Raw genomic sequence first — 15,819 nt, 5'->3', positions numbered from 1 at the left:
AATATAGTATAGCATAATGCCTTTGTTGTTGTTAATTCGCTATAGACCGGTCGTTTAAGTAACATATACATATATATACGTAATTATACTTTAATAATCAACCAGCAACGAATTTTGGTTTTCTTCTTAGGGCCTAGATGTACGTATATAATATTTCTCTGTATTTTCAAAGTTCATTATTACGTTTCTTCCTGTCTCGGAATTACGCGATTATCGCGGAGGACGACAGAGACTTCTTAGGTAAAATTTTTACGAAAAAATTCGCGCATTTTGAGCAAACTTGAATTTACAAATGTGTGTGTATGTATTCGTAGGACTAATGACATGACATCATTTGTTGTCAATTCGCTCTAGCCCGGTCGAGTTCGGATAAACTATGTTGTCTTCATTTTCCTTTACCTGTGGTAATACCATTAATTTTTCAACCGTTTCGTTTAGTGTTCTGTTTTGTTTACAGATCTCCTCGTATGATGGTTGACTTCATATGTTGACGCTGCTTTTGCTTTTGTTATTGGGTTTTGCGCTTAGTGCCACGTCTTCCATGGCTACTGTGACCGTCCCTTGTATTGTTATTTTCTTTTTTGGTATAAAGTTTAGTCTCTTTATGTATTTCTTTTATCCGTTTTGCAAGCAGTTTCAGGCACTGTGATAGTTTTGTTTCATTTATTTCTTTAGTTATAATTTCTGCGCTTACTGTTTCTGTGATTTCATTGTACTGTATTTCGAGGTTGTATACTCGTTTATCGATGATCGTGAAGTAGTTATATTCATCTAGGATATTTCCTGTTGGAAGGAAGACCCCCTTTTTTTGGTTTTTCTCTTCTTCATGGTGGTGCACTTTTCTCCGGACTTACACGATTTACTTTAGAATATATCAACTCTTAACTATTGTCCCCACTCATTCCTATCACTTTACTGTTCGCTCACTCGTGATATACGTTTAACGAAGAACGAATGAGATATTAGCCACTATACATGTGGGACTGTCGTGATTCTTTTGTTTACTTTTTTGGAATCTATGTATCTACATAAATGTAGATGTAATGTTTATTAATTGTACATAGCGTGGTTTTATTTTTAATAATCATTCGTAGAGTCACTTCGATGTGAATCACTTGAATGTACTTTGGATAGTTTACAATTAATTTCAGATTACTGCTAATCTGGGGGGATGGTGTTACGTCGCGTGGGATGATCCGTGCGTCAACCTTGACGGTCAGACAATGAAGGACGTCGCACGGACCATCTCACGTGACTTAACAGATGGAAAGCTTTATGTTTTATCATTTTTAAAAACATTTATTATGCTAATAATGTGAAAGGCTTTAGCATTTATACAAATTTTAATAAATAAGTTACTGGGATAATTTAGATCCTAGAAAACTGTCCTTTAATTTATTATCATAGGAATTACTTATTTTCTATAAAATACATTCCATATTATATTATTCTATCAATTTGATATTAATTTTATACGTCTGTTAGCAATTTTGTCACTAAATTATGATGGAAGAGATGTACATATATATATAAATATTTTTTTCAATTATCTATTGGCTTCTCTCTTATTATTAGAGTATTTTTATAGATTATTTTTCTTTCTTATTATTAGATTAGATATTATCCTATTATTAATAGATCCTATTAATTATTATTATCATTTATAAAATGGATTATATATACATTGTTATCATTATTCGTGATTAATATAATCAATAAAATAAATAATTTTGGAAACGAAATAAATGGTATTGTACCATAAACATTAATGTTATTTCAAATAAATGTGAAATTTTCTAATGTTTTCTTCGCAAACATTAACATTGATTCTTGTAGATTACTCATCGCGAAAAATAGCAATTACAAGAATAATCGCATATTTATATGTAAAATATATTGCGAATCAAAACTTTATTTATTATATATATACATATATATTAATATAAGAAGAAAGAAAACGTTATATTATCGTTCAATTGTAAACCTTTTATACATTACGCAAAATGATTTAATTACTAAAACGACTTTTTAGGTTACGTATGCTTAATCCAGAAGAAAGATGGCGCATATGTAAAATTCTATGATATTAAATACGTAGTTGGGGTTAGTATCAAATTAAATTGCGAAAGGTTATGTTCATTATAATCGCAAAAAGTAATACAGTACTCGCAGTAATAGATGTGTTGAAGTGATTACTGAGGAAATTAAAAGTGATATAGAATATTGACCTTATAGATAAAGGAATTATGGAAAACTACGCAATTCGTTCACTTTTCGGTTTTACTATATTCGTTTTTTTTCTTTACTGTATGAAAGTGTCAGATGTACTAAGTGCACCAACAACCTTACGTATTATAGATGTAATAAAAGCTGGGAATTACTTAACTTGTAATGTACAACCGTTTTTTTACGAAAATAATATTACATCAGTTTGTAATAATTTGACATATTCTGTGGATGAGCATGATTTAAAGTCAACGAATATTCTTTTATGTTTTGCATTCCTTGATGGATTGTATAAAGTTTGTCACTCTAATGAATTTCCTAAGGAATATAATAATACGACTACATTTTATTCATATATTCAAAGTTTGGTCCCTGGTGAAAAAGAAAGCGATAAAGATGAATTTTGTGACAATATTAGTGACATTAATGTTGCATATAAAGAAGTGGAACGTCAGTTATCATATATAAAGTCTTTACGTTTCTGCTATCAGGAGTGCTTTGATAAATCAGGTAAATTTACTCCACTTTGTGCGATATTAGCATGGAACAAACATATTAGTGATACAAAACAAATAAATAAAAATAATAAGTCTCAAGGTGACACGAATAAGAAGGAAGATGATAAAGATGTAAAACCAGATCCACAAATACAGCATGCTAGTCCAGGAACAGACAAACCTTCCAGTGAAGCATTAAAAGGAAATGATGATAATAAAAATAAAACACAAATAGATAGACATACTGATGTTAAGGCTGTTATAACTATGCCACTAGTACAAGGAAAACAGAATAATACTAAATTCTCTATAAAATCTAATGAAAGTAACGTCGATGGTATCAATACATCTCTGACAGGCTATAGAAGAAAGGAGTCAGAAAATGGAAAAGATGAGGTTCTTGAAGATATAGAACCACCGCCTAAAAGTAATGGCAAAGTAGGGATAGGAAAAGAAGAGATAACTGATACAAATTTTGTAAATAATGAAGATGGAGGAAATAAGAATGATGACAATGAGGATGTCACAACAAGTACATTATCAGAAAACACTCAGGAACAAGGTTTTAGCCCTGAATGGAATTCCCACGTGCAAGGTCATGAATTATCTATTGGTACTTATCAAATCCATTATTACTTAAAATTTTGTATTTTTACTTTTACGTATGATCCATTAAACATTTAAATTCAATGTATATTTTATTTTTAGATCCAAATAATAGACCTGAACAGCCTGAGGATACAGGTAAAATGTTTTATAATAAAATCTTTTATACTTCTTAATATTTTAATGTATTTATATTGAATATATATTTTCATAATAGCATATCAAGGTCAGGGTATAACTGAACAGAAGATAATGTCTAGTTACAATATCAATGCAGATGAAGAATCCCACTTTTTTACTTACTTCAGTATAATTTCCTTAATCTCAATAGCTGCATACATTGGTTATCATAATAAACAGAAGGTACGTAATAATTTTATGATATATTTATATTATATTTATCTTTTTTATATTATATCTTATTTTATTCACTTCTGTTATTGATATCTTGGTATTTTAATGTTGCAGATATTAGCTATTGTATTGGAAGGACGAAGATCACGTAATCGCGGTAGACGACGACCGAGTACAATTAATTATACTAAATTAGATTGTACACTTGAAGAAGCAGTTACATCACAATGTAATGCAAATGTGACCCATGTCATATATTAATGCATGTATCAAATATTTTAAAGCTACTGTATAATAGTACTTGTGTAACATATTTTGTACTGAAGTATATTTCCATTGTAATATGACTTCACTTTTGACAAATTAATTCTTTGTCGATATTCCACTAATTCTTGTTATTTTAAAGTTTGTTGTTACTAAATAATGCAATATTCAATTGTAATAGCTAAATATTTCGTTTATTTCTAATTTACGTTCAATAACCTTTTCTTTTCAGTAAATTTTTAATATGTGTTTTAATCAGTTGTTTACATATTTCAGCACATACATACATATATATATTCTTATTGGTTACAATTGCATTAAAATATAATTTTTTTGCAGTATATTATCGATATTATACAAAGTAAATAAATATTAGCTTTATTAATTTTTGAATATGTAAGTAATTTTAAACTTAAACATTATCGTAATCTTGTACAATTAGGAATATGTAGATTTAAATTTATACTTTCGAACCCATTAGAAGATTTATTATATTATTTTACATTATTATTTTCGCTTTTTTCGTTTAAAAACTACAAATCATTTTAGAAAATTAGTTTGGCACATATTGTATTTAAAATTTTTTTTTATATTGGAGACGATTTTTAATATTTTACCAATAAGATACATTTTTCTTTTAACTCGACGAAATTGTTACACCAAAATTGCAGGCAATGATGTAAATATTAATATAAATCAGTGAAATAAAATCACTGGTAAGAAAAAATGTCACTTACATAGTATATCTAGGCTTCTATATTAATTTTTTAAGGTTTATGTAATACTTTACTTTTTAAATTTCATTTGTTTTACCTTCCTACCGTTTATTATATTTATTTACAGATTAAAGTTGTATAGATGTAGAATCAGCAGTAGCTCTAGAACTTTATGGTACACTTTTGCAAACAGTTCCTTCGATGATATATGTATATTATATATTGCAGTATTAATATATTATAATTATAATTTTTATTTTCGATATAGTATGCGACTGAATGTTATATTATAATGAAAACTTTATAATCTTATGTTACATTCGTTAATCCGAAAATTCGTGTGTATTATCATTAATGTTCGAAATATCTAAGCAATGCAATTACTTATTGTATGTATGTACTAGGTTTAAGCGAATTCGGTGCACAAAGTATTCTGCTGTTTATACGTATGTATCTATATATTTGTATCAAACTTAGGTCATTTCAATGAGTTATTGTACATTAACATTTATCAAGAATTATACCAAACTAATTTGTCATGATTGGAAATACCGTCCACTTATACACGCATATGCTATAAAAATATTATGCAAGTGCCGACATCGAGCATGTAATAAATTTCATACAACAAAGTGAACGTACATTGTAGGTGCATACATTATATAATTTTCATAAGTATATTCTTTGTTATAAAATCGTTGTTAGAAACAATTAATCTTTTCTTATTTAGAAGTTTATTTACTAATGGATCTACATATTCTTTCTAAAACTTTAGAATACCATACAGTAGAATTATATTTACAAGAGAGAGATGATCGTAGTTCAATAACTATGATCTGTTATTTTGGACAATAGCACGCATCTTTGGTTTGTTGTAATATCCAATTTAGATGTGGACCAACTCTTGTGAATATCGAAATGGCAGGGATGCTACCACATTTATTTACATCCGAAATTATACCTGTATGAAGTAGAATGTCTCTTATTAATTTACTAGTTTAGTATATACAATTTCAGTCGTGAATGATTTATATAATCATAGTTAGATAATTGTAATAAAATTATCAACTATGGTTATTTGAGTGACTCATATAATTATATCATAAATGATATACGTACCGACTAGATCATATACTCCAGCATATGAACGATATTGCACTGAAGAACCTACATCGTTCTGAAAAATATATTTTCATATTTTATTGATACAAATTATTGCAAAGTCATATAAAATAAAATATAAATCAAAAAGAAAGATAAATTCTTCTCGATTGAAATTTAGTAATTTAATGGTATTCTTATTATCTAATGGTTCGTTAATAATTACCTTTTATATCTGTACTTAATTAGAGAGTTTCGATATTAATAGAACTTGTAAACAATTAGCAAGATAATACTGACGACAAGTTAACATACCTCGCATACAATAGAGCTTCCACCTAATATTCCAGCACAGCCGGAATCGTTGTGAAAATTTGTAGGATTTATGCCAGATCTAATACACTCGTCGTGTCCCAAAATTGGAAGACCCAATTTTCGCGGTCGACAAGTCTGATTGTTGTTCGTATCTTCCTCTGTGCTCACTATCCACCCAACCAAAGTTCCAACTTGTCCAAGATAAGTCGAACCTGGAACATGTAGATCATAGTATACGTTGTATTAATAATAATACTTATGCTTAAACATAAATCTATGTATTATAAATTGAGCTTAAAATTGGTCAATTTCGTTTAATATTAACAGTAATTGTGTAAACTTGTTATAACAGATATATACCTGGGTTTGGCAAACAAATGGGAGAGATTCTTCTCTCGAATTTAATCGGCTGACTTAACTTCATCAATGCCAAGTTATGAGCACGTGATTCTACGTTATACTCCGGATATAGAACCAAAGATTCAACGCTAACTGTTGTCGATGATACATCCAAGTTACATCGATCGTATTCTCCAAAAGATATTTTTACTTCCGGCGTGGTTACACTATACACGAGATCGATAAGTTATCATATAAAATTTTTAATAACGTCACCTTTATTTTATTTACTAACCCAATGAGTTGGCTAGCAGAGGATAAAACATAACGATCGTTTATTAGAACTCCGCTGAGAAGTAATTTTGATTTCACGTGAATATTTGCAAGCCAGGGAAATTCATGAGCCTTCGTGTACTCTCCACCAAGGAACCGTGCCTCAACAAATCGATTCGGTCTTCCGCAAACTGTAAATAAACTACACCGATAATCAACGAAGAATACGTACGTAATTTATATCGTAAAAAAAATGGAAGTGTTTTCTTACGACAATTGCCACATGTTTTAAATCTCCCAAGCAGGTAGTCCAGAATGCCTCGTGTTTGCCGCAGTTCGTCATCTCCTATGTCCTAATGAAATCAACACAAAAATTTTTAGAAAGTATATTTATATATGAATACAGAAATTTACTTGTATATTTTATTCTCTTGTTGTGTCATTCTTTAGAAACTCAGGCTTAAAATTACATCTTAAGGCTTACATCAATTTAGGCCTAATTAAATTAAATTATCCATAGACTGTAGATTTTTATGTATTTGTGGAATATTTAAAGCTACAAAAATGCACAGAATGCGTGTAATATATCAAAATAATACAAAATATCAAAAGTATAGTACTCGTAATAATTTTCTATCTAAATTATTGTAAGATTGCTTACGGATGAATTAAATTTATTGCAGTGAATGAACCTCGAAGTGAGCACCAACAGCAAACCACAAAAGATATATTTGAGGAAGTTTTGCAGCTTCATGACTTTTCTCTCAGCTGTCGAAACGATACTGGTCCCGGTTAAACGGTTGGTTTGTCTTGTATAGCGGGATTATCGTTGCCCGCATCTTGAAAAATATACAACGCTTTTTCCTCAATGTCAAACGTACTAACAAGTGGTTCCTCGGTATCGACCAAAGGATGCCGATCTTGTTTTTGCTTGTTTCGTTTTCGTTTGAATTATAACCGGTTTATAACCGGTTAGTATAGTACCGTTAGGCTATTTCAGGCATCGTATGATGGACCAATCCATGGAAATGGTACATGTACGTTTGACACATATAGTATCCCGATCGTGAGCTTTGATTTGCATACGCGTCGACTTATCCTTCTATGCAGAGATTTGTCAAGAGAGCGTAATCCTTTCTATCGATTTGAAATAGGCTATGGTTGAGTCGCATTGACTAATTATACTGATCAACTCTGCTTTTTGTGGATCTCGGAAGTTTAAGAGTACAGTAGAATTATATTTATGTGAATCTAATGGAGGTAGTTCATATAATAGGAATTGACTCATACGATTTCTTGTTCAAACAATAGAAATTCTCGTGCCGATTGGTGGGCTCGATCGACAGGAAGTTAACCCATTTATATTGTAAATTACAATCTTCGCATTATTTGTTGTCTCGATCCTTTTAATTGTCTAAATATGCTTTATCATGTTCGTTGAATTATTTGTATATTTAAAGTGTTATAGATTTTAAATTGTTATTAGGATGAAATAAAGTGTATTGATAATTGTTGTATAATTTGTATAATAGAAACGTTTATTGACTATCTTGTCATTGAGCATATTATTTCATTTTTAAAATGATTATAATTTTTCTTTGTATTTGAGCAGATCGTGTAACACTCAAATGATCTTTTAATTCGTAATAATTGTAATTAGTCCTCTTTTTTTAGATGAAAGATCATGTACGGGGAATGTTTGAGTATTTTATGAATACTTTTTAAGTAATACCTAGCAAAGTAATTCGTACATTACTTACATTCTCTTAGAAAAAGGTTTGTCAAAAAGCAGAATAAACATTTGCTTGTGTAGAAGTTACTCTCTACATGAATATTAATAAAAGTAGCAATATCCAAAAAAATTATATTTACTTGTTGAGATGTTGAAAATATATTAACAAAATACGTTTTTAATGACTTTGGAAACTAAGTATTAATTAATATCCGAAGAAAATCGACTTGATGTCTCTATGTATTTCAAAGTCCATCATCGATAATGACGTCATGATGAAACTTGTATTTATCCCGATTCAATGTTGCTTCATAATAATAATTAATATAATACAGAGAAATCTATTGCTTTCCACGTTGTTACATATAACAATTGATCTTAATTTTGTTCACAGAAACATCCCTCTCGCGAGTGGTAAACTATCCAGTTTATGTATCGTGTGACTCTTGTGTAAACGCCAGGGTATCCTGGTCGAGCACATCCGTTTCCCCAGGATACTATACCTATGAGTTCGTATTTCTTGTCTTCGCGTGCGGCTATGAGTGGTCCTCCGCTATCACCCTTGAAGAAAAGAAAAATGTATAATTTCATCTATAATTTCTTTGAAGGCATAATTTCTGCATAGTTGTACTATCGATTTAGAATCTATGACGATAGGTCTAAGGTGTATATAGTACAAACCGTCCGACAGAATTCTTAATATTTAATTATTTAGAATCCTTAATTGATATTGTACGTGATCAATTTTAATTCAAATGTATCCTAATCTACTGCGGTGGGATAAATGAAGATAAATGGAGATAATTATAACCCCGTAAAAGAATTTTTTTTTGTATCTAAGTAATTTTCTGCTAAAGTTTTATCCACTGCGTGTATATGTCAAGATACTTCCGTACAGAATGATCAATATTTGAATATTGATAAGAAATTCAGATCTTACCTGACAAGAATCCTTTTTCCCATCAGGATATCCAGCGCACATCATGTTATCAGAGATCATACGTGGACTGTAGCTTGTGTTACGGCAATCCTGAAGGCTCATAACCGGTACCTCGACTTCCTGCAGCAGGCAAGATGGCTTCCCATCCTCGTACAAGGTACCCCAGCCGGACGCGATTGCTTTCGTTCCAACGTATTGCTTATCTGGAAACATTAACGTGGCCCGTATATGCAACGATGGAAACAATTATCAAACAGAAAGAGTAAGAGCCAGATTACGATGCAATGCGAACAAACATGCGAACGACCTATACCTGTGTCATAGCTGGCTAGAACGTTTCGTATTTGAGCCATTCGGTTTGATCCACTTGCACTTTTCACCTAGTCACTTGACACGAATTATGCAATTTCGGGTAACGATTGCTACCGCGTTTTTTCATCGAGTTATGATTCGAAATGGCCCGTTATCACGCGGTTGCATTCGCGAAAGCTACCCGTATGTTGACTAATTTCTGCCTGCAATTCAGCCCCTTCATGAATCAGCCAGTAAATAATGCGATTATCGAATGAAACATGCAACGATATGTGTTCGATCGATGTAGTTATTTTATTTATTTTATTTTCTTTGAAGTTGCCATGCTAGGTTTTAAATTAAAATATTATCGACAGCCATTGACGTAGATGCATTCAGGATGTATGCGTTTTGTAGGAGTACTTTAATCGTTTCCACAATTTTACAGCGGGGAAAGTACATTTTCCATCTGCATATTTCTGTTTTAGATGTTTTTAAGAAAAGATGACCTTCTACTTACTCGTATTCTTATATGGGTACTGGTCAATAATAACACTGAATTTATTTGAAGTGAAGATCATATGATGGTCTGTGTTGGATATTTTTAATCGTTAGTTGTTTTTGTTTTGATGACCGTGGAGAAGGAAAATGTGGTTATGAGATAATTTCAGAGGATGCATTAAATCATTTGTGAGGCCGTGTATTTTTCTGTTGTGAAAGCTTAAGTTTGTAGTTAGAAGATTAATGTAGCAATATCTCATAGATTCGAGTTATGCTGGCTTTATTAAGTAGCGCATTGCTAAAGCCGAGATGTCTGTGGTTGACGTGTGAATTTATTATCTCTGTAAGTACTTGGTAGAGTTTAACGATAGGAATTCGTTCACACTTTTTTTGATAGAATTAAACAAAAACATGTTGATCGATAGGAGAAATGACACGCCCTCGACTAAACAGATGAAGATCGATACAAGAAGAATTTGCGTTAAAATTTTTAACATAGAAGTAGGTCAATTTTTTTGTCATTCGTATGCTAATTCTGATCGTCCGAAATTTTAGGTTTCTAGTTAAAATAAATGCGATAAATGTGTTTCGAAATTGAAAAGAGTTTTTAAGAATAACGGAATTCAAATGATGAACGTTCTCAAAAGTTTATATTAATAATGCTCTCTTACACAATAATTTAGCAACTAATTTACTAATTAATTGACAAATTACAAGTTGTAGACTATAGACTTTTGTTGTGAAACAAGTTTGAAAATTTTATCATTAATCATTAATATCAAATTTTTATTTATCAAAAATTTATCATTAATATCATTAATATCAGTTATAATTTATCGCAGCGCATTTTACACGTGTTTATTGCACGATGAATGCGATATTATGAGTCATAGAAATTTCTTGGAAAACTTCAACGATTTTTGGAAGAAAAATAATTATTTTGTTTTTTCAAAAGATTATGCACTAGTTATTAGCACACTAATAATCTATACCTTATTGTTTATCGTTAGCAATATTAATATAAATATAATATTTTAATATCAATAATAAAAATAATAATATACTAGTAACATTAGCAATTATATATATAACATTTTGACACACAAATTTAATTAGTCAAAAGAAAGTAAAAATGTTAGCAATATTTGCGTTTAATGTAATAAGAAAAGTAAAAGTCGTACCTTTTTCTGTTGGCAAACATATGGGCCTTATAGTGTCGCTGAGAGGCACTCTTTCGTTCAGTCGTAAAAGCGCGATGTCATTGTCGAAATTGAGGAAACTGAAATCACCGGTTAACACTCTGACCACGTATCTGGTCTCAGCTCCTCTTTCGGTACACCTGTCGTGTTCACCGAACGTGACCTTGATCATGAACCACATGAACCTGAAAATGGGGCTAGCAAAGCTGATCATGCTTCTCTGGAGAACTGAATCATCGCTGGTAACTTAAATCAGAGATTCGAAACGTTTTGTTCTATCAATTATTTTTCTGGAGATTTTAACACCCGAAGCTATAGAAATCCTGTAGCAACTAGAATTTTGTTTTATTTTCGAAAATTTGGAAATATAGATATACGAGTACGTAAAGTGCAAGTCACGTGGATATTACAGAGGGTTATTGCTTATTTTTCAGTGAATGCTTACCCTTTGACACAGTGAGCCGCGGTCAGGACGTAGCGATCATTAATCAACGTTCCACCACAGTAGAATTTGTTCAAATACGAAAGCCTGGCCATCCATGGGAATTCATTCATGCGAGTAGTCTGACCACCGACTATTCGGCTTTCTTCGTTCCGCAGACCGCAACCTAATACATAGTTTGAACAGGTAAAGGTGTTAACAACCTGGTTCTCTTAAATGGACAACGCAGTTCATAACGGTAACGAAAGATAGGATAATAATCACGATAAGTTGACAATATCGATTGGAATTTAATGCTAAGATGGAATTTAGAATTTAATGTAATGTTGGTGTTTGTAACGGTGTTGGGATTAAGTAATAGCGTTGAATAGAAATTTAGTGCCTTTTCTGTGACTGCTTTTTGTTTTAGTGAGTGTGGTTATGTATTCATTATATAAACAGTACCGATAAGTAACATTTAAGTAATAGAATTTTAGTTTCTCAGTTAGCAATAGTAATTTTATTTTGTACTAGATGATATTGTATTTATTATATACGAGTATTTATATATTTACTAACATTATAGTGATGAAAATTTAATATTGTATTCAATTATTTATGTATGATAATTATTTAAAATTACATAAGATTTCAATAGTGAATATTGTAATTAAGTAAGTATTTCGAATATTCTCAGTACTGTGTAACCGAATTTTATATCGTCATTTGTAACTCGTTATTTTCTATATTGTTAGCAAAGATAGAAGCTGTACTTACTACAGTAACAAGGTGCAGGTGCTTCCATGGCGTACGGTGGTTTGTTACCAAAAATACCAAAAAAGTTTTTCACCCTCTCACCGAAAGTACTTGCCTAAAAGTTTTACGTAACTCTAACTCAACATCAGTTTATTATCATCTAACAGAATTAACATTTCTTTTTTAAAAACAAAATTTGATTCATATTATACCACGTTATCATGATTTCTATTAATTAATCATCGTGTATCATTTTTGTACGAAATCGTTCAACTATGTAATCTGTTTACATTAGGTATTTAAATTTCAATAATTGTAAACCATAGCAGATCGTCGCCCACTTACGTTGCACCTAAACCTAAATGTACCAACAAACCTACCAGACCACTAAATCTACACTATTATCATGAATCATAAAAAATATTAAAACAATTTCATTATTTTATAATATTCTATAATTGTCTAATTTCAAGCGAATTCATAAGTAGAATCAATCAATGAAAAAGTATTAACAAACTTTTACTATTTTATAGTATTCCATATTTCGAAAATTACCACTTCTATTAATATTAATGATATCATACTAATATCACAGTCCAAGGAAATTTTATCAGGAAGAAGATCTTACTTGACAAGTTTCTGAGGCCAGATACAGAGCGACCAATAATACAACGCACTGGGAAAACTTCATTTTCCGTGATCAAATTTAGTCCGTGTTATTATCCGTGTGAAGTTTCACGCGTCACGTTCCACAGGAAGGATTCTTTATTGATGAAGGATCCTCCGCGCGGGCGCTGTCAGGAACGAGTTACGGACATGTCCCTAGCTGGGAGTTACTATCGCCAGTGTCCCACGGCGACTGAGGACGACTCAGGTCGAAGAGGTAATTGCTATTCCAGAAGAGAAGGAGGGCACGACCGACTGGTCGGCGACTGGACAGTACCTGACCAGTTCGGGTTCACGTTCAGGGTCGAATTACGGATGACTGTTATTGACCGTCATCAGGGTCACGCTAACTTTTCAATGGTTGCCATCGATAGCTGTAATCTTGTTTTTTCTCTTTCCACGGGCATGGACTTAACCACAGATTCTAAATATAATTCAATACTTTTTGGTATGATTATAGAGGTTACGGAAGAATATGAGGAGTGATTTGAATTTAATGCTCGTCTTTTGTGTGTATCATTTACAGAAATTGATGTATATGTTATAATTACTACACTGATCAAACAGTGTGTTTATTAGCCAGTCATTTTTATGTTTTTGGTAAAGATATTAACTAAGTGTAAAGGTGTCTATTATTCCTTGTAAATGTGTTTATTACCTATATTTATTGTTAGATATTAATATATGTACATATATATTGATTGGAAAGTCACTATTACATTTATTGAATTAATTAATCCGGTATGTTATATAAGTGTGATTAAATTGGAGTTTATTTGAATTTTAAATAGACGATGATTAATGAGAAGAAAATTAGAATAGAATGAATAAAAAGTACATTTTTAAAAAATTTCATGATTTAATGCTGACGATGTTGGTACATAATGTATAGAATGTCAAAGAAATCATATACGATATTTTAATACTGTAAACGTCTTTCTAAAAAATACTAATTAGATTATGTAATTGTATGATAAGTAATTTAAAAATTAGATTATGTTATTTGGTCTTTAAAACAACCACGTATTATTTAATTCCACGGAATACGTTATTTGTTCAAACATGACATTGCGACATTCAAGAAAGAAAATGTTTTTCTTTCACTTATTCATGTCGTGTAAGTGATCGAGACGCGCCCAAAAATTAATGCCTCGAATGTATTATGCAGATTTAAAGGGAGAAGACGTTTATGAATACCTATCTGTATCTTATTATATGCAAAACTTTTATTATACATACTGACGCGTCAACCGGTACCGTTGAACCGCAAGCGTTTTGTATTAATAATGTGCCATTGGTTCGAGATAGACATGAGACTATTCGATATGCCGATTAAAGTCTGGTTTTTCCACTTTCGACCAAGTTACGATATATTTAATATCGTTTGGCATTTATCTGCGATCTCGAATGTGTGGCAGAAACAAGAGCTCTTCGATTTTACGGTATCATCGACGAGAATTCACTTTTAACGATTCTGTTTTCCTCAACGACATTACAAGAATAGTTGTTGAATGACGTCATATTTACGAGCGGGCGAGAAAAGACCTTTTAAATACATTAATAATAAATTATGAATCGCAATTCTTATTTTGTATGAACAAAATGTGTAACAATTATTGTATGTGTATCATGATTGAGAAGATGTAATTTTTATAGTGAAGAAAATAAGAGATTTTTAGTTTTTATTGGTGCTTTAGGAGAATGTTCGCTTTACACATTTGTATAATCTTAATTAAATTAAAATAATTTTAAAAAATCACAACATTTATGAAACTGAAACTTTGAAATTGCATTAAAATAATTAAATTCCTCAGTAAAAATTCTCTTACCTAAAGAGTAATTTTTATGCAAAAAGAGATGGTCGCGGATATAAATTTCAAGGTCCATTTTTTTGTTTAGGAATTCCAATGTTAGTATCCTAAAGCAATAATTTCGAAACTAGAAATAATTGGAATTTTAATTAGAATTAATGTGTTATTACTAATATCAATTAATGTTATTACCTTAAAATATTAATACTTGAGAGAAAAATCGAAATTAAAAGAAATATAAGAAAGAAGATTGAATATCATTTGAATTTTCAATTACAATATTTGCACTGTTGAAACTCATTTAAATTACATTTCAAAATTAATTGCATTAGTATACATTTTACGCGTTACGTGTGACTTTGTAAGTGAAATTTATCTCTCGCAAACAGTTCCAATATCAATGTTAAGCTATGTGTTACCTTGGATATAGATATATATATATACACATTTACATAGCAAACGTTATATCATTGAGCACTAAATTGAAAGATACATACACGGTGCATCAATGCACACGCTGTCGTCCTGATTTCAGTAGAATGTTAGCTTCATTAATTTAATCGTGGTTCGACAGAAAACCGTTACTGATAATTATTCTAGCAACGTTCAGCCGCCATTCACGCAACAAAAGGTGTGACACCAGCATACTTCGAATTATACAATATTCATATATATTGCATTTTGAAAATAAGAAATTTATATATAAAATAAGAAATTTCCGGGAGCAATTACGTTTTATTAAAAACAAATGAAAACGAAAAACATAGATATTTATTATAGAATTAAACAAAAAAACGTCCATAACAGATTG

The 15,819-nt window shown here is 30.8% G+C and overlaps 3 protein-coding genes and 1 long non-coding RNA gene across 5 annotated transcripts; 2 read left to right on the top strand and 2 right to left on the bottom strand.

Annotated features, from left to right (window-relative positions):
• Positions 1-2,057: 2,057 nt before the first annotated feature.
• LOC122571212 (trans-Golgi network integral membrane protein 1-like) lies at positions 2,058-5,195 on the top strand. The gene is made up of 4 exons (XM_043734670.1): positions 2,058-3,336; positions 3,432-3,467; positions 3,547-3,692; positions 3,798-5,195. Exons 1-4 carry the CDS (start codon positions 2,247-2,249, stop codon positions 3,942-3,944), a joined length of 1,419 nt encoding a protein of 472 aa, XP_043590605.1. The 5' UTR covers positions 2,058-2,246; the 3' UTR covers positions 3,945-5,195.
• A 183-nt stretch (positions 5,196-5,378) lies between these two features.
• Positions 5,379-8,147, bottom strand: LOC122571215 (vitamin K-dependent protein C-like). 2 transcript variants are annotated; one of them, XM_043734673.1, is made up of 7 exons: positions 7,353-8,147; positions 6,963-7,044; positions 6,714-6,882; positions 6,440-6,645; positions 6,080-6,291; positions 5,783-5,840; positions 5,379-5,624 (listed from the first exon to the last, which is right to left on the bottom strand). In XM_043734673.1, the coding sequence occupies exons 1-7, from the start codon at positions 7,443-7,445 to the stop codon at positions 5,503-5,505; spliced, it is 942 nt and encodes a 313-aa protein (XP_043590608.1). In that variant the 5' UTR covers positions 7,446-8,147; the 3' UTR covers positions 5,379-5,502. The 2 variants fall into 2 exon arrangements, with proteins under 2 accessions (XP_043590608.1, XP_043590611.1); XM_043734676.1 differs by having other exon boundaries at positions 6,714-6,893; positions 7,353-7,387.
• On the top strand, positions 7,375-9,514 carry LOC122571218. Its single transcript, XR_006317990.1, has 3 exons — positions 7,375-7,490; positions 8,818-9,002; positions 9,390-9,514. It is a non-coding gene; the product is annotated as an uncharacterized LOC122571218 (long non-coding RNA).
• Positions 8,334-15,677, bottom strand: LOC122571217 (trypsin-1-like). Its single transcript, XM_043734678.1, has 6 exons — positions 13,160-15,677; positions 12,553-12,646; positions 11,800-11,962; positions 11,337-11,539; positions 9,364-9,566; positions 8,334-8,984 (listed from the first exon to the last, which is right to left on the bottom strand). Exons 1-6 carry the CDS (start codon positions 13,220-13,222, stop codon positions 8,802-8,804), a joined length of 909 nt encoding a protein of 302 aa, XP_043590613.1. The 5' UTR covers positions 13,223-15,677; the 3' UTR covers positions 8,334-8,801.
• Positions 15,678-15,819: the final 142 nt, after the last annotated feature.

The sequence above is a fragment of the Bombus pyrosoma genome, linkage group LG9 (assembly GCF_014825855.1).
Source record: "Bombus pyrosoma isolate SC7728 linkage group LG9, ASM1482585v1, whole genome shotgun sequence".
NCBI lineage: Eukaryota > Metazoa > Arthropoda > Insecta > Hymenoptera > Apidae > Bombus > Bombus pyrosoma.
Note: the sequence above shows the minus strand (reverse complement) of the source record. Positions and strands in the feature narration are given on the sequence as shown.